This window comes from Podarcis muralis, chromosome Z, assembly GCF_964188315.1.
Source record: "Podarcis muralis chromosome Z, rPodMur119.hap1.1, whole genome shotgun sequence".
NCBI lineage: Eukaryota > Metazoa > Chordata > Lepidosauria > Squamata > Lacertidae > Podarcis > Podarcis muralis.
Genome location: NC_135673.1, coordinates 42,553,517 through 42,574,525, shown reverse-complemented (window position 1 = coordinate 42,574,525; position 21,009 = coordinate 42,553,517). Strand labels below are relative to the sequence as shown.

The window sequence follows — 21,009 nt, the reverse complement described above, 5'->3', positions numbered from 1 at the left end:
GCGGTTTAGTCCTGCTGGCCACATGACCTGGAAAGCTGTCTGTGAACAAACACTGGCTCCCTCGGCCTGAAGCGAGATGAGCGCTGCACCCGATAGTCACCTTTGACTGGACTTAACCATCCAGGGGTCCTTTACATTTTTACCTTTACCTGTGAGGGGGGGAAATTACAGCGCCTTGATAACCTTGGAATAAAGGTGGGATATAAATGCATTTTAGGAGGTTGGGACAGAAGCCTTGTGAAACTTCCTGTTCTCAGCAACAATTAAAAAGAGATAAGATTTACTTCATTTTATCACAAGAGGCCAGATCCAGATCAAAACAGAAATAAAATTAAGCATGAGTAAGTTCCTGGATGCACACAAAAAAAGCTTTTTTTTTGTATGACTCTCATTCTGTGGGACATAAGCGTCCATAACACCTAACTATGCAATGCCCAATCTGCGGTTTTTCAGCAGGCAGCCTGCTCCCCCCCCCCCCAAACTGGGGACTTGCTATGGCAATGGTTGACAGCAATGGCAGGGTGAAGGGAAACTGGCTAGAAGGCAAGGTCATCAATCAGATAGATTTACACTATTTCTTTTACTGTCATTCAGAGCAGCAGGCATTGTGAATTTGGTTTTAAAGAGCTGAGCCTTTTGACTTCCAGGATTCTGATGGCAAAGATTTAAGATGTCAGCCTTATACATGACGCTGATAACATCAGGCAAGCGATGGGAGCAGATCTTTGTAAAATCTGTCATTTCCTCTCCACTCCAACACAGCTGTTTATTAATAGTCATTTTCTGATTTATCGTGAATGCTGAGAGGGGTTCTGAAATCCATTTATCTTCAGCAGAAACACCCTCTTGTGTTTTGAATGTCATAATTAGCAAGAAATTTGAAGTTGGGATGAGAGGTTGACTCTGCCTCTTGCATAAAAACCTTTGAGGCAATGTTTAATCCAAAATGGATTAAAAGCTATTTCTGTTGGTCAGGTAGTCTCTTGTACCCGTGGAAAGCCACCTGTTTTCAAACTAGCGTGTAGTGTAATAATGAACAGAAGCCATTATTGTAATGCAGAGAGAACATGCTAAGTTTCCCATATGGGAATTTATTTTCCCCCAAATGGGGAATTAGTGGAAGGGAGTTTTTTGTGTTGGACAGTTGCATTGTTTTTATAGCTTTGGACACTGTCCATTTACTTAGATTATCTTTTCATCTTGCCTTTCTGTACCAAAATGCTTGTTACAAAATGCTTACAAATGACACTTGTTCCACTGGTTCCCTTTACCACTCACTCACCTGAGCCAGTAGGACACGGAGGTTAAAATATGGTGGTTAGAGCTACCAGTATGGTGGTGTCCTGCGGACACTGCAGGACTCACATCAATCTCAGCCAATACGGGCACTGAAGTCAGAGGTGATGGCAGTCCCAACTTCTGAAGGGCTGTAGTTGGTTACCACTGGGTTAAATTGTTGAACTAGGATTTGGGACACTCTGGTTCCAGTCCCCAGTCATTTTATCTTACCCTGACTTAGCACATATTATCGTTGTGAAACCATGAATGCTGCCTTGAACTCCTTTGGAGGAAAGGTGGGGTACATGTGTAATAAAAAAGCACATAAAAAGAGGGAAATGCCCTGTTGAATCCTACTGTTGCATTTACTTTGATCAGGGGTGGGGAATTTCAAGTGCGGCCCTTTAATCTTCCTTTTCTGGTCCTCAGAAATCTCCCCAGACCACACCCCTGACTGGTCCTGCTTTGGATCCTCCATAAATGTTTTGACCTGGCTGGAAGGTGTAGATAGACTCTGATAATGAGTATTGCTTGCCTGGGTGGGTGGGTGGGTGTGTAAACTTGCTTCCTGTGCAAAATTAAAATTTGCATGCATTGCTCTGCCCACTTTTGCCTCTGGCCCTACCTACATATGGCGTGTGACCCAGTGCAGCCCATGGTTTGCAAAATGTAGCCCATCTCTGACTTGGGTAGTAAAGTTTAGTCCAGCAGCTGAGAAAGTTGAAGGTTTCTGTCTTTGTGGCCTTCTCTTTTAAAAAACATTCTTTAAAATATTTTCAATAACTCAGAATGTACAGGAAGAATGGGAGGTGGGTTTTTTGTTAAAAATAGAAGCATTAATGAAGATGAATAAGCAGTGCAAACAAGCAGCATATTAAAATAAAGACAAAGCAACGAATAAGACAGATGCAGCAATTATCTTTATCAGTTCAACTCTCATGTAGATTTTTAGCTCAGTGGCTCTTAAGAGACAAGTTTTTGTTTTGAATTTTTTTTAAAAAAGACATGCGGTTGCATATTATGAATTTTATCATTCCAATAGTTTATATTTAAAGACTATTACTCAATGAAATTTTTATCTTGTAGTTTTGTGTGTTTTGCTTGGAACTTGAATTATAAGTGAGTTTGGGGTAATATGACGGCTTCCCAGTTTTTCCTTAGCTATTCTGTAATAATAGGGGGTTCTGGAGATTTCCTGTGTTGCCCGACACACAACCTAGCTGTTATGAGCAAGCTTATCACCATCATTAAATCATCCTATTCAGTTTGTTTTTAAATAGGAGCTTGCAAGAAGTTAGTAGCCTGTGATACATTGTATGATGGAAACTTCATTCCAGAAAGAGAGATAGATATGGGGAGCAAGTCCAAAAGATACGGATGAAATCTTTGGATAGTTGCACCTTCTACATAAAAATCAGCTTGGAAGATAAATTTTGCTCAGCCTGCATGGAGTGACGTTAGACAGTCTTTGTCCTTTCAGAAAAGACTAGTCACATTTTTATCAACCAGGGTGTCAAAGCTAGATCAGTTTAATCAGTAGGTAGTGTGCCCACACGCAACAGGGATGCAGCATGTGGAAGCAAATAATTGCACATAGGCTGAGATGGGTTTTAAATGGCCACAGTTTGTTGATTGCAGCATCACGGGGTTTGGTGTTGCATCAGGTAAGGGTCCAGATATCAAACAGCCCATCTACTTCCCAATGTCACCAAACAGGTCTGAGTGCTGGGATATTATTCAGTGCTGCCTGTCTCTGCTTATCTTGACTCTGGATCCAACCCAATGTTTGCTTTGTATAATAAGTATATTTACTTTAAATATATTAATGAATTATCTGCCATTTATCCAATAAAAAACTGAACATTCTTTACTTGGTAGCCCCAGTGCCAAGTGACATTCTTGATCATTGCAGCACTAGTCCTTTACATACTTACCTGAGAGTAAGTCCTACTGAGTAAGTCCTAAACAATGCTTCTTTCTAAGTAGGCAATGCCTACCATTGCGCTGTGAATATATTTGCAATGTGAAGATCCGGCACTGTTCGTTCTCAAAATTAATAATTGCCAGTAATACAGTAGTTATTTATTGTAACTACTCTGCTTCACCTTTAAAGTGGTTTATTAAAATATTACGGGTAAATGATGTGTTGAAAATAATGTAATAACATTCTCAGCAGTGAGCAGGCGGGGGGGGGGGGACGGGACACAACCAATGCATGAATTGCACATTTGTTCATCATTTATGGTGCAGAAAAATAAGCCATGCTCATGACAGCTCTGTAATCATTTAAGAAATGTCTGGAAATGAATCTGTAACTTTAAGAAATACAGTGGTACCTCGGGTTACATGCACTTCAGGTTACATACGCTTCAGGTTACAGACTCCGCTAACCCAGAAATAGTACCTCGGGTTAAGAACTTTGCTTCAGGATGAGAACAGAAATGACGCGGCGGCAGTGGGAGGCCCCATTAGCTAGAGTGGTGCTTCAGGTTAAGAACAGCTTCAGGTTAAGAACAGACCTCCAGAATGAATTAAATTCTTAACCCGAGGTACCGCTGTACATGAAGCAAAAGTGGAGGCTTGAACGTGCAAATCAGATGGCTTGTTTCCTCAAACTACTGAACTGGGGGAGGGAGTGCTCTTGGTAGCTATGGAGTGTAAGCAGATAGCCCATGTGCAACAGGAGATTTTGTGGAGTGGAGAAGGCCACAGGTTCACTCTCCATTTTTGCTGGCAATGCTGGGAAGGGCCTATCGGTGAAACCTTGACAAGCTCCTGCTGATCCAAGGAAACAACAGTGGGCTAGATGGGCCAGTGCTCTGACTCCTATAAGGCAGCTTCACTTGTTTATATCTGATTGACTTAAGGTGCACATGAAATGAGAGGAAAGCAGACCTTTTTATGGACATGGTCTCCAAGGCCTGTAGTCATCCCTAGCGATGGGTATCAGCTTTGGTTTCTTTCCATTTGTCATTTTTCCAGTCTCACGTTCACCTCTCCAGCATTTCCACATCCATTTGTGATTAAATAAAAAATAAAGTTCTCATGAAAATTCACCAGCAATTTCAGTGTGCATTTCACAAAACAAACTCATTTTTGTATGCAATTCCCCTTATACATTGCTATTTTCACTAATACACATAATACACATGCACATTTTGCCCCACTGTATATCCATTTTTGTACACATTACTTGGATGCAGAACTGCATTGCAAAATTAAGAAAGGTGCAATTTTTGAAGGATGACTGGTGTTGATCCACCTTTAATTGAGAAGTATTTTAATTTTCTTCCCCGTCCCTTGTCCCCACTATCCAGACTCTAGTAGGAACGTAAGAAGAGTCCTGCTGGAACAGTTCATTGGCCCCCTGTACCCTTAGTGGCCAACTAGATGCCTATAGCAACCCCATATCCTCCAACATTTCTCCATTTAAAATAGGGACGTCCCATTCTATAATGATAATTTTACTATTTATACCCCACACTTCTTACTAGGTTGCCCCAGCCACTTTGAGCAGCTTCCGACACACATAAAAACATAATAAAACATTTAAAAAACCTTCCCTATACAGGATTGCCTTCAGACAGCTCGGGGGGTCAGATAACTCCATTCCCTCCAGCATTTCTCCAATGAAAATAGGGACGTCCTAAGGAAAAGTGGGATATTACAGGATCAGATTGGAAACAGGGATGGCTTCTCTAAATCAGGGATGTCCCTGGAAAATGGGGACCCTTGGAGGATCTGCAACCCCAGGGCATGACCACCCAACAGCCTTCTCCCAGTCACAAGCAGCTCCTATTCAGAGGCATGTCGTCTCTGATACCAGAGGTAATGCAGACATCATGGCTGGTTGTCACTGATAGCCTTATCCAATATTAATTGAAAGCTGTCCAAGATAGTGGCCACCACCAAATCTTTTGGAAGCAAATGGATAGTTTTAACTGTGCAATATGTGAAGGAGTCCTTCCTGAATTGCCATTAAGTGTCATCAGATGAACCCAAGATCTAGGGTTATGAAAGGAGAAAAACTTTACTTTGTCCCCCTTTCTAAACATCAGGCATGGTTTTATACACCTCTGTCATGTTTTCACCTGCTTGACATTCCCCCCCCCCCGCAAAAAAAACAACAACTATAAATCCCTAACCATTTTAACCTTTCCTTATACACCCCCTTGATCATTTTGGACGCCTTTTCCTGTATCTTTTCCAGATCTGCAATATCACTTTTTGAGGTGCAGTGATAGAAAGTGATATGAGAGGTCAGGGGTCACCTCTGTGGTGTCCTTCAGATGTTGGACTCTAACTCCCAGCAGCCCCAGGCAGTGCGATCAATGGTCAGGGATAAGGGGAGTCGCAGTCTAACAGCAAGATCTGTGGAGTGTTGTGAGCCCTTGCTTCCCATGCTCAAATTGTAAAGGTAAAGGTAAATGAAACCATATATCCTAAAGTCTCCATTTACCTTCATTACAAGGAAACCAAACTCTAGTTAGGCTCAGGCATCTCTGGAGTCTCTCACTGCTTGGAGATTGGGGTGCACATGACTCTGTTAAAGAGAGAACAGCACTTCCATCAGTCAATCTTCTGTCCCTTGATCTTTGTAGGAAACCATTTCAAGCACATGGCCAAACCCTAGTGTCCAGGTGGAGGTTCAACCCAACCTGTTCTTTTTCTTTCTTTCTTTTAAACCTGTAATCTCTCCATTTCAGTTCATCTTTCAAAATAAGGATCCCCTTCCCCTGCACCAGTACCTCATTCTGTTTATTTCTGCTTTTCCCAAAATCAGTCATGCATCTTTCCGTATGCAATATGCCCTTTATCTTTCATTTTGCACAAACATTGCAGATAAAAGGGTTTTCACATCTTGGCCAGTGATAAAGCAGGAGCTACTCTTACGTTGAACCTAAGTGACAAAAAGGGAGTGCTTCGGCCTTAAAGTGGACCATTTAAGGGCTAAGAGTTCTTCAGTGCAGAATTGCAAGATATATCAAGTCAGTTTTGTTACCCAAGACGAAAAAGCAAACAGGACCCCATTGTATTTTGTACGGACAAAAGAAGGGGGGGGGGTATTTTGAGCAAACCAGTAATCTTTCAGAAGTTGATTTTTCAATGCTATTTGGCATATAAGTAGTTTTCTTGGAATTATTTTTGGATTGGAAAGAAATTAAGGCCACGCTGGGTCTGTTTCTATTATTTTGGTCTTTTCTTTGTCAGGCGATTAAAGGCTTAGGCCGCTCTATACATACATTTCCTAGTATGCTTGCCTCTGCCTTGGCAATTGCTGCTGCCCTAGTCCAGGAATGTGCTGTGGCTACTGACACAAGGTTTAGCTTTTCATTGTTGTTTTTAACAACCTGCACAATAAACAGATCTTCCATAGATCCACGTGTGGCTGTAAACATGCCAGGAAACCAAACTGCATAAGCAGAATTCTGGACTGGTTTCACCTCCATGTAGTGTTGGGGAAGCCCTCTGCCAAAAAGCCCACCTGAATCTCTGAGCTGTCCTGTAGAGCTGTTGTCAGTCTGTAAAGATGACACAAGCCTGTGGAGAACCTTGCAATAGTCTGAGATGTGCAGGTGGATTGGTTTTCTTAAAAACAAGAAAACTTCTCCTCCAACCCTGTTCAGTAAGAACCCTGTTTTGAATGCAGAGTAAGCCCAGAGCATCCTTTAATGCAGGTGTGGAGAACCCTTTTCAGCCCTGCATTCAGGCTGCATTCCCTTCTGGGGGGTTCACATGTTAATGGAGGGCAAGCCCAAAAGCCAAATAGGTTTAGAGCAAGTCATGTTGATTTTATCTTTGCACAGTAATCTACTTTCTTCACACACTCGATCTCTATCCTCTACCTTTGCAAGCAAGTCCTTATCAGAGGTCCAATGACACATTCCAGCCAGGGGGGAAACACCCAAGGAGGATGTGGCAAGGGGAAAATCCCAAGGGCCATTTAGAGTGGGGGCTAGGAGGGTTGCATTTGGCCCCCAGCCCTCAGGTGTTCAATGCCTTATATCTAGGAGCAAAGAACGCATGGCTTGTTGTATGACAGCTTCCTGTGTTCCTAATGGGAGCCCCTGTGGCAGCCATCCCACTATGAATACATCTTAGAGGGGAAAATGTTGTCTAAATATTCTATCGGAAGTACTTTAAGGTGGACTACAAGGCTGCTGCACTCACAGCCCATTCAGGGTGTATATGGTGAACAGTGTTGCGTTTGCTTCAGTGTTGGAAGACCCAGTTAAGCTGAGTGTTGGAAGACTCAGGACAATGAACAAAAAGCACTGCTTCACAAAGCAGATACAGTAGTTAAACTGCACAGTTCACTCCCACAAGAGGGAATGGTGGTCACCATCTTGATGGCTTTAAATTTATAGAATATAAGGCTATAAGTCACTACTAATCCTGGTGACTGTTCTTACTTCACAGCTGGTGACATTATGCTTCATTTGCTGGAGAGTGCCGATGCACTTGTTGTCCTGCTTATAGGTATCCCATAGGCATGTAGTCAGCCATTGGGCACAGGGTGGGCCGCTGGCCTGATCCAGTAGGCTCTTCTTATGTTCATATGTAGGTCCTCTTCCCCTTCAAGTTTAGAGATGAGCAGACCATGATAAAGCTTTCACATCCAGGCAGTCAAGTTAAAGCCACAACAGCATTACTCAGATTTCAGCCCACTGCAGGGAATATTACCAAGCAGATGCTGGGATCATAGGTAGGTGGAACATACAGATAACTGTTTCTGAATTGGACTTAATGATGAGAATGCAGATCTTATATGACAGAGATGGGAGACCTTTGTCCTTCCAGATGTTGCTGGACTTGAACTCCATCAGCACCCAGCCAACATGGCCAATGGTCAAGGATAATGGGAAAGGGATTAGTGGTGGGGAAGGGAGCAATGGAGCCTAATTCTTTTTTTTAAAAAAAGACTTCCAAATTATTTTTGGTGATAATTTGATATTGGGCACATGTGTTTCCCATGAGATATGCTGAATAGGCGTAAAGGAATAATATCAAATGACCTCACTTCTCTGACACTTTGCTGGCTCAGCTTCGCATACTTAAAATCAACCATCAGGCACTCTCTCCTTCTTCCCTCTCATTCAGGCAGATGGATATAGAAGTGTGAATTACTACCTCTTGTGAAAGTCAGAAATTCTATTTGTGTGCTTTTATACGGCTAAAGTCAGTTTTACTAGAATGCCAAGCACACAAACTTTTTCATGCTCCACATGTGGGTCATGTTCATCATTACAATGGAAAGTGGTATGTCCCTCTAGAGGTATCCCTTGCATTTTAATGAGTATTTTGCTTGTGCTTAATGAAAGAGGCTCCTTATTTATTTATCAACCAGTTATGTCCTTGGACTCAAAGCTGTTCTCATCTTAGGAGGATGGGTCACATAATAATATTCTACCTAATAGCTAGTAGCCAACAAAAGCCTGTGCAGGAAAAAATGTTTTGTTCTGCTTTCAGAAGATGCATGAGTTCTGGCTCGTGCATCTGTCTCCCAAGGGAAGATAGTTTCTCCTGGCTTGGTGCATGGATATTTCACTTAAGAGAATGCTGCACCTTCAGTTGTAAAAAAAAAAAAAAAAAGGAGGATGGGTCATAAAAATGGAGGTGGCTTCTTCGATTCAATGGGACCAAGCCATTTATTTGTTTTGGGCCTTGGAAATCACAGGGGTTTCCAAACTTTGGGGGCCTGTCAGAACATTTGTGACAACTGGGGAAACTTCTATAGGCACCACACCCACAAGCAAGCAACAAGTGCAGCTTTTCTATTTAAGGAAGGACATCTTCTTTATAGATAGACGGTCCCAGGTTCAGTCCCCGAGGGTACTACATATTCTCTCTTTCTGTTGTAAACAAATTTCATTGTTCTCAAAAAATCTAACACATATCAAATTGGAATACAGTGATCCCATCCTATTACAGGTGGGAGGAACCAGTAGCCTACCCAAAAATATAGGCAATGCATATAAGGGCAATAATAGTGTGTAGCATATGTTGCAAGAAAATAATGATAGCATTTGTGTAAAGCAAAGTCCAGGAAGAATGAGCATTTATGGCACCAAGAAAGTAAAGTAAGATTTGGGAGGAAAACAAAGGGCACTAATGTATGTCAGGCATTCAAAATTCTTGCATAGTGTGATGGCAGACAGGCACTGCTTTCTCAACCACTGCAGAAAGCAAAATCTGTTGCACTGGAAATCCAGATCTTTACCCTGAATCTATAACTTGTAGCACAGGGTGGGGAAAGAAACATGGGATAAGTGTTGCAATTTGAAACAGAGAGGCCTTAAAAATGTTTTATTTTAGTACTGTGTTTTACAAAGGCACAAGTGAATAACTAGCTTCAGATGAAGACTCCCCAGGGCATCTCTACAGAATTTTAATGCACCTATTGCTCTTTCTATACAACCCTGGCTGCAGTGTGTGGGGGACGGGGGGGGTGTGGAATAAACCATAGCATTAGTTTAAATAATTTTTTACAATGTTTACATGCAAATATTAGAGCTGCCTAATGTCCTTCATCTGAGCATAAATTATGAATGTGAGGCTCAAAAAAAAAAAAATGGAGGACTGCACATTTCTGTTGGTAAATTATTTAAACAATTGCTGTTTGTTTCTGGAAGCCGCATTCTAACAGGTTTGGACATGTGACAATAAATTACATTTTATTGGGCTACTTGCTCATAATCCCTGCATCCTACTTAGCTTAAAAACCTCAGAGACCAATTGAAAAATTACAGCATGCAAATACTCATCCCCATTGATTCTGTAGTAGCCTCCTTTTATTTGAATGGGAGTACGCAGGAGATGGAGATTGATGATTGAAAGTCTAATCTTCTAGGTTTATAGAATAGGCCAAGAATGGGTTTGGGTCAATCATTGCTTGAACAGAATGACAGAGTTATGGTTTCTCCATGGCTTTCCCCCATATTTTTTTAGTAACATGAAATCACATGGAATGATCCAGTGTGGTGTAGTGGTTAGAGAAGGCTTCCTGAAACTCAGCCCTCCAGATGTTTTGAGACTACAATTCCCATCATCCCTGACTACTGGTCCTGCTAGCTAGGGATCATGGGAGTTGTAGGCCAAAAACATCTGGAGGGCTGAGTTTGAGGAATCCTGAGTTAGAGTGTCAGACTTGGACCTGGGAAACCTAGGTTCAAATCTCCACTCAGCCGTGAAACTTACTGGGTGACCTTGAGGGGCCAGTCAGTGCCTCTCAGCCTAACACTACTTCACTGGGTTGTTGTGGGGATTGAGGAGGCAGGAGAACTTAGTGCACCTTCTTAACCCTGATTCTATCTGCATTGGATGTGAAGTCAACCAACTCATTTTCATTGCTGGATGCAATCGGCTTGCATACATGTTTAGTTCTTATTTATATTTTTATGGGGGGGGTTCTTTTTAATTGCTTATTGTTTCAAGGGAAGCAATTCAAAAGCAAAGTAAATAAATATGGGCTGGTGAGCTAGTTGGATAAAGGCAAAGTTGACTTCCCGGAATTATTTCTGTTGAAACTCTCTTTTCCGAGTCAACTGGGAGTCAAAGCTGAATGAGAAATTCACGTACCTTTAAAATCAACCAGAGCAGAAGTAGTGACAACCTGGTGTCTCCTCAGAAATGTTAACAGCCTGTATGTGTCTTTTTCTATTTGCAGTGGCCTTGTGTCGCCAGCAGCACACAACCCAGTCTTAATACATTCCAGTGGAGGTTCTGGGAGCTCCAGTGAATCTGAAAGCAGCTCGGAGTCCGATTCAGACAGTGAAACCAGCTCCAGCGACAGCGAATGCAACAAAGAACCACGCAATGAAACGCCAAAGGTAAAACAAACAAACCAAATCCCAAGGTCCAAAAGTGTGACCCTTCAAAATCTCTCTATATGGGATCTGCAACAAAAAAATGCAGCAAAGTAATGTTCCACGGCATTCCCTCTGCCTTCTGGCTGTCCTTTCTCTCCTGAACAGTCAGAAAGCATTCCATGCCCACAGAGGAATGCCAGAGGTAAAAACTTAATCATGCAGTTGAAAGCCTGAGGTAAAAACCAAAGGTCTGACGCCCTTCCCCTCCAAAATTCATTTTTATTTCATTTCATTCATTTATACATCTGGGACCTGAAATGAAACATTGCAGCAAAATGATACACTCTCTGCCTTCTGATTTTCCTTCTTACCTGTAAGCATTCCATGGCCACTGAGCATGTTCAACCATGTTTTGAGGCTGTTTTGAGGTGCTCCCTCTTAGGATTATTTTTTTATCAAAGTTTTTTTGTATTTCTTCAAATTCAGAAATTCCCCCCAAACCTGCTGATAATTTCCACCTCAACCCCCACCCCTTCTCTCCTCTCCCCGCTTTGGCTACCTCTGGACCAGCACTAAGAGTCTCGGCCCACATGTAATGTTAAGCTATGGTCAGTGTAAATTGTTGGGGTGGCTTCAACTGATCAGTTTAAACTATGGTTCAGTAAACCTTCGTTTATCAACCATGGCTTAGTGTTACATGTGAACCAGGCCAGAGAAATGAGTTGACTCCTAGTGTATATGGTGACTATGATGATCAGACATGGTCTTTGCAAATAAATATTCACATCTCTTTGCAAATGTTTAAACCTCTTAAGCTTTTAGAGCAATAATGCAATTCACTTGGGGTTGCCAGTTGATGGGGCAGGGTGAGGAATGTTGCTCAGGTTCAGACTCACTACTAGAAAAGCTGGTAACCTTTCAGAAACAAGACTTCTCCCTCTTTCATCCTTCTGCAGCCTGAACCTCCCTCAGCAAACAAATGGCAGTTGGTGAAGTGGTTAAATAAAGTCAATCCCCACAACAAAATGATCATCAGCAAGCAGCATGAGAGTCATGGTGAAAGCAGCTCTCAATCTCAGAGCAACTCACAGGCTGAAGGACAAAACAAAGGGAAAGCGGCTAGCACCCTGCCTCTGACTGATTCCAAAGACAGGGCGCTCCGTAACCCCGTTTCAGAGAAAGCCAAACCCCGTGTCGCCCAGAAAGCTCCGCCAGAGGTGAAGAGTTCCAAGCAGAAATCACCAGCTCACAATGAACCCACCACCCAAAGGACTACCGGGAAAAAGCAACCCAAAAAGATAGAAAGGACTTCCAGCGTAGAAGACTACAATTGGACCAAACCAAATATTACCAGCACACCCAAAGAGAAGGAAACACAAGAAGCCCAAGAGCAGCCAAAAGTCCGCCCAAAAATAACTGCCGGAAAGACCGCTCCACGTAAAGAGCCAAGAATGACTACAGGGCCAGCGCCCGAGAAGAAGAAGTATAGAGGCCCTGGCAAAACAGTTCCCAAGTCTCGGGAATTTGTGGAAACAGATTCCTCCACATCTGACTCAAACACCGACCAGGAAGAAAGCTTACAAGGCAAGAACCTGCCATCTTGCAGTGGCCCCAGCAGTGGCACCAAAGCCAAGAACTCCAGCAGCAATGTTCTCAGTGTCAGCAGCCTAACGAGCAATAGCAGCAATGTGTCCGTTGACCAAAGCAATGACTTGGAGGAGCTTCTATCCCCAATACAACTTCTGCAGAGTGAACCCATTTCTCCCCTAAGAGAGTTTGAAGGGCGCAGGCACCTCTGGGTGAAGATAGACCTGGATCTAATCTCTCAGGCCTCCAATCAAAGTGTCTTCGAGGCCATACCCAGGAAAATGGAGCCCTGGGAGGCCAACACGAAGCACAGGCGACAGTCCCGAGAGTCCCCAACACCAGCGCCCGAAAAACCCAACCCTAAGTTGAAGAGGAAGCACAAGGTAAACCAAACACAAACTCACTCTCTTTCTCTCTTTCTCTCTTTCTCTCTTTCTCTCTTTCTCTCTTTCTCTCTTTCTCTCTTTCTCTCTTTCTCTCTTTCTCTCTTTCTCTCTTTCTCTCTTTCTCTCTCTCTCTCTCTCTTTCTCTCTCTCCAGGCTTGCAGTTATTTGCCACTTCAGTTTCCAGATAAATAGTGAGGTGACTGTAATAATAATAATTTATTATTTATACCCCGCCCATCTGGCTGGGTTTTCCCAGCCACTCTGGGCGGCTTGCAACAAAATATTTTAAAATACATTAAAACATCAGTCAGACTCAAAGTAATCAGTATAGTAAAAAAGGGGGGGGAGGAGCACAATCCATACATGACGTAGTGTTCTGCAGGTAAGTGCCTCACTCAGCTACCCCACTATCACCACCACCATCCCAAAGTATCTGCTGTCATGCAGGAAGGATGGCATACAAATAATAAAGGTTGCAATGTTTGAGTGTCCCCCCCCCTTTTTTTCTTTTTGGTTTAGCATATTCTCTGGGCCACACCTTCAGAATAAAAATTTGCTCATTCCCCACCAATTATTTTTTTTAACTGATAAGAGATGCACTGGAAAACAAAAAGAAACAACTATCAGTGCTTGATTTAAAGCATATAACGCAACTACTATGTAATATCTTCATGGGGACTTCCTGAAAGTATGAAACAATGCAGCTTGATGAATTATGGATCGTTCCCGAAATATAATTATAAACGAGCCTCTTATATACGTAGCTTAAGTATGTATACAAACTCAGTGAGAGGTGAGAGCTTGACACTTTCTCTCATTTTGAAAAGATATCCAACTATATTCTGCAAATAAAAAGAAAATTGTTTTGATACTATGCTATACTATACTACCCTGAAAAGTTTAAAGCAGAAGTTTCCAAACTTTCCATGTTGGTGACACACTTTTTAGACATTCATCATTTTGCAACACAGTAATTCAGTTTTACTAGCAAACCAGAAGTTAAACTAACCCCTTATAAGAGCATTCAAGCAACACACCTACACATTGCACCCAACACACTAACGTGTTGCGACACACAGTTTGATTGTCCTTGAATCTTCCCATCACACTTTCCATCCCGTTCCACACCAGGGTGGTGCACCACAGCCTTTGAGAACCACTGGTTTAGAGTAAATGTATGTTAGGGGGGCAGGGGACATGATAAAATTATTCATGATGTGGAGGAAGTGAATAGAAAGAGGTCTTTCTCCCTTTCATACGTTACTAGATCCCCTAGTTATTCAATGAAGCTGAATGCTCAGAGCTTCAGAGCAGGCAGAAGGAAAGACTTCAAATGTCAGGTTCTACAACTGCTAGAAAGTTACTTTTTTAAAAAATAAAATATGGGAATTTAGGAATTATGGTCCATCAAGCAGGGGAAATGACTAATGGTGACGGCAACCAACTTTAAAATGGAAATTGACAAACTCATGGAGAGTTAGTCTATCAGTGGCTACTAGTCATGGACCTTGTGTCTATGGTGGACTTAATAAGTCTTTGGTCCAATACAACAGGGCTCTCCTTAGCTTTCTAGGTGAGAGGTGAACTGTAGAAAAGACTGTAAAATGTCTATTCTGGGATTTGCCCGATGCTGATATATTTTAAGTGCCCAAAGAATCGAGCCCCCAGATTTGGCTCCAAATTAAATGGGCAATGCCTCCATTAAAAACAGCAGAGGTTTCGGTGTTTTGCTGTGACAGTTGCCGAATTATGCCTTGAGAGTATGTGGGTACAGTTGCCGAATTATGCCTTGAGAGTATGTGGGTTTTCCTACATAAACAGCTGTGATTTATCAAAATGCCATTCACTTAACTGGCAGTCTTCCCTTTCTGCAACAACTACCTGTAAAGTGGAATCTATTGTGATTCGAACGACAATGCTTTATCATGTGTTCTATGTTATTTTTGCCCAGGGGCATTCTGTTGTGTGGGATATGACAGCATGCTTCAAACTGAAATTTGTTTGTTAGAAAGGAAGCAGGGGTTGTATATAAAAAAATGAGTATTTGCAGAGTCTGAAGGATCTCCATCCCCTCCCACCCCCTTTGCCTGAAGCAGCTCTATTTCTGGTATCAGAGTCCCAACAGCTTCATGGTGTTTAAAGGGGGGGGGGGTTGTAAATCCCCACAAATGTGATGTCAGCCATCACTACCATTTGTCTTCTAAGAATGCCAGCTTCAGAACTGTAAAGGAGAAGAAAATCCAAGCAAAAGGCATGCCTTCAACCCTGTGCTAGCAGTGAAATGAGTTTGCAAGCCACCATCTCCCTGGTCTGTTTCACAGAATAATATGGGAGTGATGTGGTGCTGGTAGTGTTGGTAGCATCTGTCTCTGAAGCCTGTGTTGCAGCTTGGTCTTCCTGGCTTGACAAACAAGGAAGTGCTTGAGTTCAACTCTCAGGCGCTTGGCATGTTTGGTTCAAGCAGAATTTTGGCTGCAGAGCTTGCTCTCTTTGAGCCTCTTCCTCTTTAATAAAGGTGCCACTTGCCTGTGTGCCCTCCTCTTCAATATATGCAATACTGATAAGGATGCATTTGAGTCACAAAATGCTGACTCTTTGCCAAGAAAGAGATGTAGGCAGGAACAAATCATCTGTAATTTTTATATCATGAAAATTCATCAGCATCAGTACAAATTTCTCCTAAGATACACATTTTGTATGCAGTTATAACTAATATACACATTTTTATTGATTGATATAACAAGCTTAATAAACAAAAACAAAGTGGTGGTGCAAGAATAATATACATTTTCCCCAAATATGGTGCATTTTTATATACACTAATATATGCAATTTTGTGCAGACTCGGAGAACTGCACCACAAATTTCAGAGACATGCAGGAATTCATAACTTCGTTGAGTTTTGGCTTGTATATTGGTTAGAGAAGTGTGGCTTGGTAATTTCTCACCAGTGTAGGAGGAAATTGAATTTTTTAAAGTATTTTTTGACCAATCCGAAACTGCCTGTCTGGATGCAACCTTACTTAAAGTTACTTGAGAGATTCATTGTGATTTCTTGCATTCTGCAATAGTTGGTAATGTTGGTGTTATGAGATTTTGTGTTTATAAAGTCATAATTGACTGGTTTTTGTTTTTGTGGTTGAAGCAGTCTGAAAACCAAGACACGCTTGGTGAAAACAAGAAACAGCGTCTGGAGGAGGCTGCTGCAATGTGTTCACTTCCACCCTGCATCTCCCCAATACCCAACCACAGAGTACCAAGTACTAAAGAGTAAGTTATTCCTAATATTAAGATGGTCCTTTACAGCATGGTTGTTCAGATCCAGTTGTCATAGGGAAGCCTCTCCTTACCATTTACCAATAGGGCCAGCTTTACCATTAGGCTGAATTAAGTTGCTGTCTCAGTCAGCTGGCTTTGTGTGTCATGAAATGGCCAAAAATAATAATAGAGGTGCTTGTGTGATTGTCTGTCTCATGGCCAGCCTTGGGTACCTTTGCACTATGACTGTGTGTGTGTGTGTGGTAGGTGGGTGGGTGGGTGTGGATTGCTGTTCATCCTCAGCTGCAGGAAGTGTTGGGCCAGCCCTAAATATTCCTGTTATACAAAATAATCTTACAACATCTCTTTATGGCCGCAGTGGACTTTTCTGTCTTACACTAATGGAATGCAATTTGCATACTTTTATAGGTGACAAGAATTTCTTGAGCTGCCTGTCTTTCTAACCAGAATGCTAAGGAGAGGATTGTGGGAATTCCTTAGAAACTATTTGAAACTGTTCATGTTAATTGGGTTAATCTTTTTGGACTTGGTCCCATCAGCCCCAGCTAGCATGGCTAATGGTCAGGGACGCTGGGAGTTATCGTCCAAAACATCCAGACGTCCAGAGGTTCCCAATCCCTGAGTCAGCAACAGTTTTGCAAATATTCTGAATAGTGTATATACAATATGGGTGCAACATTTCAGTCGCGTTGTTCATGTTCCCTGTTTGTAGCGTGCACAAGGAAGAACACCCTTATAATTTGTTAAGTATCAACATGCTTAAGAGAATGAATACCTTTTTGAACCTTCAATTGATGTCCCAGTTAAAAGTGGCTCAAAACCAATATAGCTCATTACCAGTCATGTTGACCCTTATTTCCCATATCTCTCTTCGTTGAGGCAATTCTTAATACTATACATAACTATTACTACAAGCATCATGTGGGAGGGATCAATATCCCCCACCTCGTGTGCCAGCTTTATCCTTTTATTAATTTTAAAGCTCTTACTTTGGACTTATTATAGCAAAGATATTTGCGTTATTAAATAATCCCACAATTAACAGGTAAATCATCTCCTTTAAACCCACTGTGAACCAAATCAACCAGTTCCCAAACTCGCTTATGTCTATGTAATTACTATTTCCACCTAATGACAACAGTGCAGAGTTACAATATTTAAATCCCCCATTTCTCAAGTCTGAAAAAGACACTGATAGTTTTGATGGTGTTAGATGCATTTTAAAATGATACAAATTTTCTCTGTGGCATTTCTTCAAACACATAAGTTTATCTTTCTCTAACACTTACATTATTTTTTATGAATCTTTTATTTCCTGCCTCCAAGCCTTAGGGATCTACCCCCAACCTGATGTTTCTTAATTTGAGCTTGTTTTCTAGGTCATTAATTTGATTCCTTAGAGCTCTGAAACCATTGGTATCTTCTGTTAAAATATAATTGTGCTCATCAATAGTTATTTCCCCTATGCTAGCTTTCCATTCCCCTGATCCCAGATGCTCCTAGTTGCCAAGCAAAATTTTTCAACTTTCTTAACTCATATATTTAACTAAGACCACGATCACATTGCAGTTTATTATTAATCTCCTCCAAGTTAATATTTAACCCAATCCACTTTGATAACTTAGTTCCAGAGGAGCACACAAATACAAAAGTTTAAAGCAAGGAATCGCGAATATCCACCAAAAAGAATATATGGAATATCTGGCAGCAAAGTGACTTTGCTGAGGTTATTATAATGGGCTACACTGACTATTCCCCCACTTTCATTTTCGAACAAATAATAGCCATTTCAGAGTAGGTTGAACTATTTCTCCAATATATATAATTGTGAAAATAACCACTCTTTTCACTGGTTGCTACAGCTTCAGTACAATTGTTGGGGAGGAGGGTTCACAATTACTTTTCCCTTCATAGACAAGTCAGATGGGTGTCCTCAGCCAATTGGGAGGATGTAGTGAATGTGCTCCCATCACAGTGCTATACGATGGTGTCATTGTGGGCAAATAAAATCAATTCAAATTGAGAGCAGGAATGCAGAGTAAATTAATAGGTGGACACTTCTAAAACAATTGCTGGACATTGTCAGCAACGTGAAGTGCTTACTCTCCATGCTCATGGACTTCACCAATATTCATCTTCAGGTTCTTCTTCTTTTTACTGTTATTTCTTAGTCTCAGAACCACAGTTTTCTAGCTCTCTGCACAGCCCTACACTTTGCAAGGATTCAGTTCCTAACTGGATTAATGTTCTCTCTGGGCAAACCAAATCAGACTATTTACTCATCTTTTACTCCCATGCTAAGGAACCAATCCAATGTAGTTATCTCTTCTTTTTAATTACTGTTGCAGTTTATTATTAATAATAATAATACTTATATGCCAATAATATGTGAAATCCCTAAGCACTCTATATAAAACACAATGAGATCATTATAAAAGAAAGTTTGTGTGTGCACACACACATTTTATAACCAAAAATGCAAAGAAATATAGCAGAGACTCCGCCAATAAAATATGAATTAATAATTATTCATAGATGTCTTCCATCAGGGGCAGACTTTGGTCTTTCAAATTCCAGCAGCACCCTGTGCCAGGCCCAGATTTGGTGCCCTCCCTGCCTCTCACCTTCCATTCTGCTCAGTTCAATTCATTAGACACCCTGTGGCTTGGTCCCCAGTACAGCAGAACCAGTCGTACTGCCCTAAATGCACCCTCTGCTCCCATGCTGCTCAAGTGATCTTTGAATACTAGAATCACAGGGAGTGGAAAAATCTAGAGGCTGCTCATGTCCAAGCTAGATAGCTCAGCAGGTGCAACAGGTGTAAGATCTCCTTGTCATGGGTTCAAGCCCCACATTGGGCAAGAGATTCCTGCAGTGCAGAAGGGTTGGACTAGATGACAGTGATAGTCCCTTCCAACTACATGATTCTTTGATTCTGAACTTACCATCCCCAGAGAGATAAAATGCTAATGGGGTACAGGAGCTTCCTACACTTTGGGATTCCATTATTCAGATGCTACTGCAGTGGCTTGGGATCCACCCAAAGGACTGTGGGACAACATGAGAATTAGGGCTTAGGAGTTTCTCACACAGATTAGAAACCCTTCCCACATCTACAGACATACTTGGAAAGGTTAAATGAAATCTATTCTTTGCCACACATTCAACCCCCCTCTTACAAAGGTCTGGTTAAAGCAAGTTGAACATGGGAAGTTGCATTTCACCCAGTCAGACTCTTGATCCATCCAGGTCAGCATTTTTACACCGACCAGATGCTGCTCTCCATGTTTTCATGCAGTGACCTTTCCCTGGAGATGCCAGGGGTTGAAACTGCAATCTTCTGCATGCAGAGGATGTGCTCTACCACCAAGCTGTTGCCCCTGCCATAGCAAATTATTTTGCACTCAGTTCTCTTGAATATGTATTCTTAGCTAAGAATCGGATAGATGGATAGATAGATAAAACATGTGAGGAAGAAGGGCAATTAAATGCCCATTTTGATGAAACTGGTTTTTAATTTGCTAATGGCCACAATTAGGGAATAACTGGAATAGATGCTACTATTGCGAAAGCTCTGGAAGCATACTGCCAGCTGAGGCCATTGAATTTCCCCCAATCGAGAAATCAAGCTGCTTTGCTTTCCTTGTTCCTCTTTGATTTGTTGCTTTGAGGTATTGTAAATCTATAACTGCCTGACACTGACTTAAATTGACTAAGAGGGAGACATAAATTCTTGTTGACTTAATTTGCTATTGAAAATTTGAGTCAATAATCATGAAAAGTAAATGGCTGTAGAATGCAATATGAGTTGTCTAAGGAAAAATTAAAATTCAAGTAATCTTCATTGACTGGACTAGGGCAGTAACTAAAATAATAATAATAATATAATAAAATCCATGGTCAAATTAACATGTTAAGAAATCAGCTGGGTATATTTGCCTCTCCCTTTTTTTTTTTTTTTTACAGCTAAGGTTTAAATGTCAGTCTTTTTTCCCCCTAGGGGTGGTGGGAAAACATTTCCAAGGCACTAGATCATTTATTCATTTAGTGAAACAATTTTTATGCTGCTTAACCACAATAGCCTCTAAGAAGCTTACAAAAACGCAATACCAAAAAACAACAGTTAAAACTATAAATTCAAACATCAATTAAAATGCCCGTTAAATGAAAAAAACAAAAAAGGATTCAGTAAGTGCCAGGAGTTCAACAGAGAAGGGGGCCTTTCTAACCTCAACTAGAATAAAGTTCATAAAATTGGACCCACAATATTGAGCAAATTGTTCCTGTTGGGTACAAACTGTGTGCCTGAGCCATGGAGAATCGCTAACAGTGACTCCCCCCCCCCAAAAAAAAAGTAGGCAGGGAGATAAGGATTAAGACAGCCCCTGAGGTAACCTGGACTCAAGTTGTTAAGGGCCTTGTAAATTAATACAAGAATCTTAAACCTGGGCTGGTAGTGGATGGGCGTTCAGTGCAAGATTTCGAGCACTGGACTAATGTGCTGGCAATCATCTGTCCCCCATCAGCAGTCTAGCTGCAGTGTTTTGCACCAACTGGAGCCTCTGAAGAGCAGTTACTATATTAGCCATTTTGGATGGACCCAAGTTGCAGGGCATACTTTTGGAGTGCCTCAGCTATGTAGAGCAAGCACTTAGACACAGCACTGTCAC

The 21,009-nt window shown here is 41.5% G+C and overlaps 1 protein-coding gene across 7 annotated transcripts in view; it reads left to right on the top strand.

The window, feature by feature from the left end:
* AFF2 (ALF transcription elongation factor 2) overlaps positions 1 to 21,009 on the top strand; it is a 398,976-nt gene that overhangs the window by 353,759 nt on the left and 24,208 nt on the right. For 6 of the 7 annotated variants that reach the window (XM_077922546.1, XM_028714336.2, XM_028714334.2 and 3 more), the window contains 3 exons: positions 10,946 to 11,108; positions 12,044 to 13,057; positions 16,206 to 16,330. In XM_077922546.1, the coding sequence (XP_077778672.1) occupies positions 10,946 to 11,108; positions 12,044 to 13,057; positions 16,206 to 16,330 (1,302 nt within the window). The remainder of the gene's footprint in view (positions 1 to 10,945; positions 11,109 to 12,043; positions 13,058 to 16,205; positions 16,331 to 21,009) is intronic. The other variant, XM_077922543.1, reaches the window with a different exon arrangement.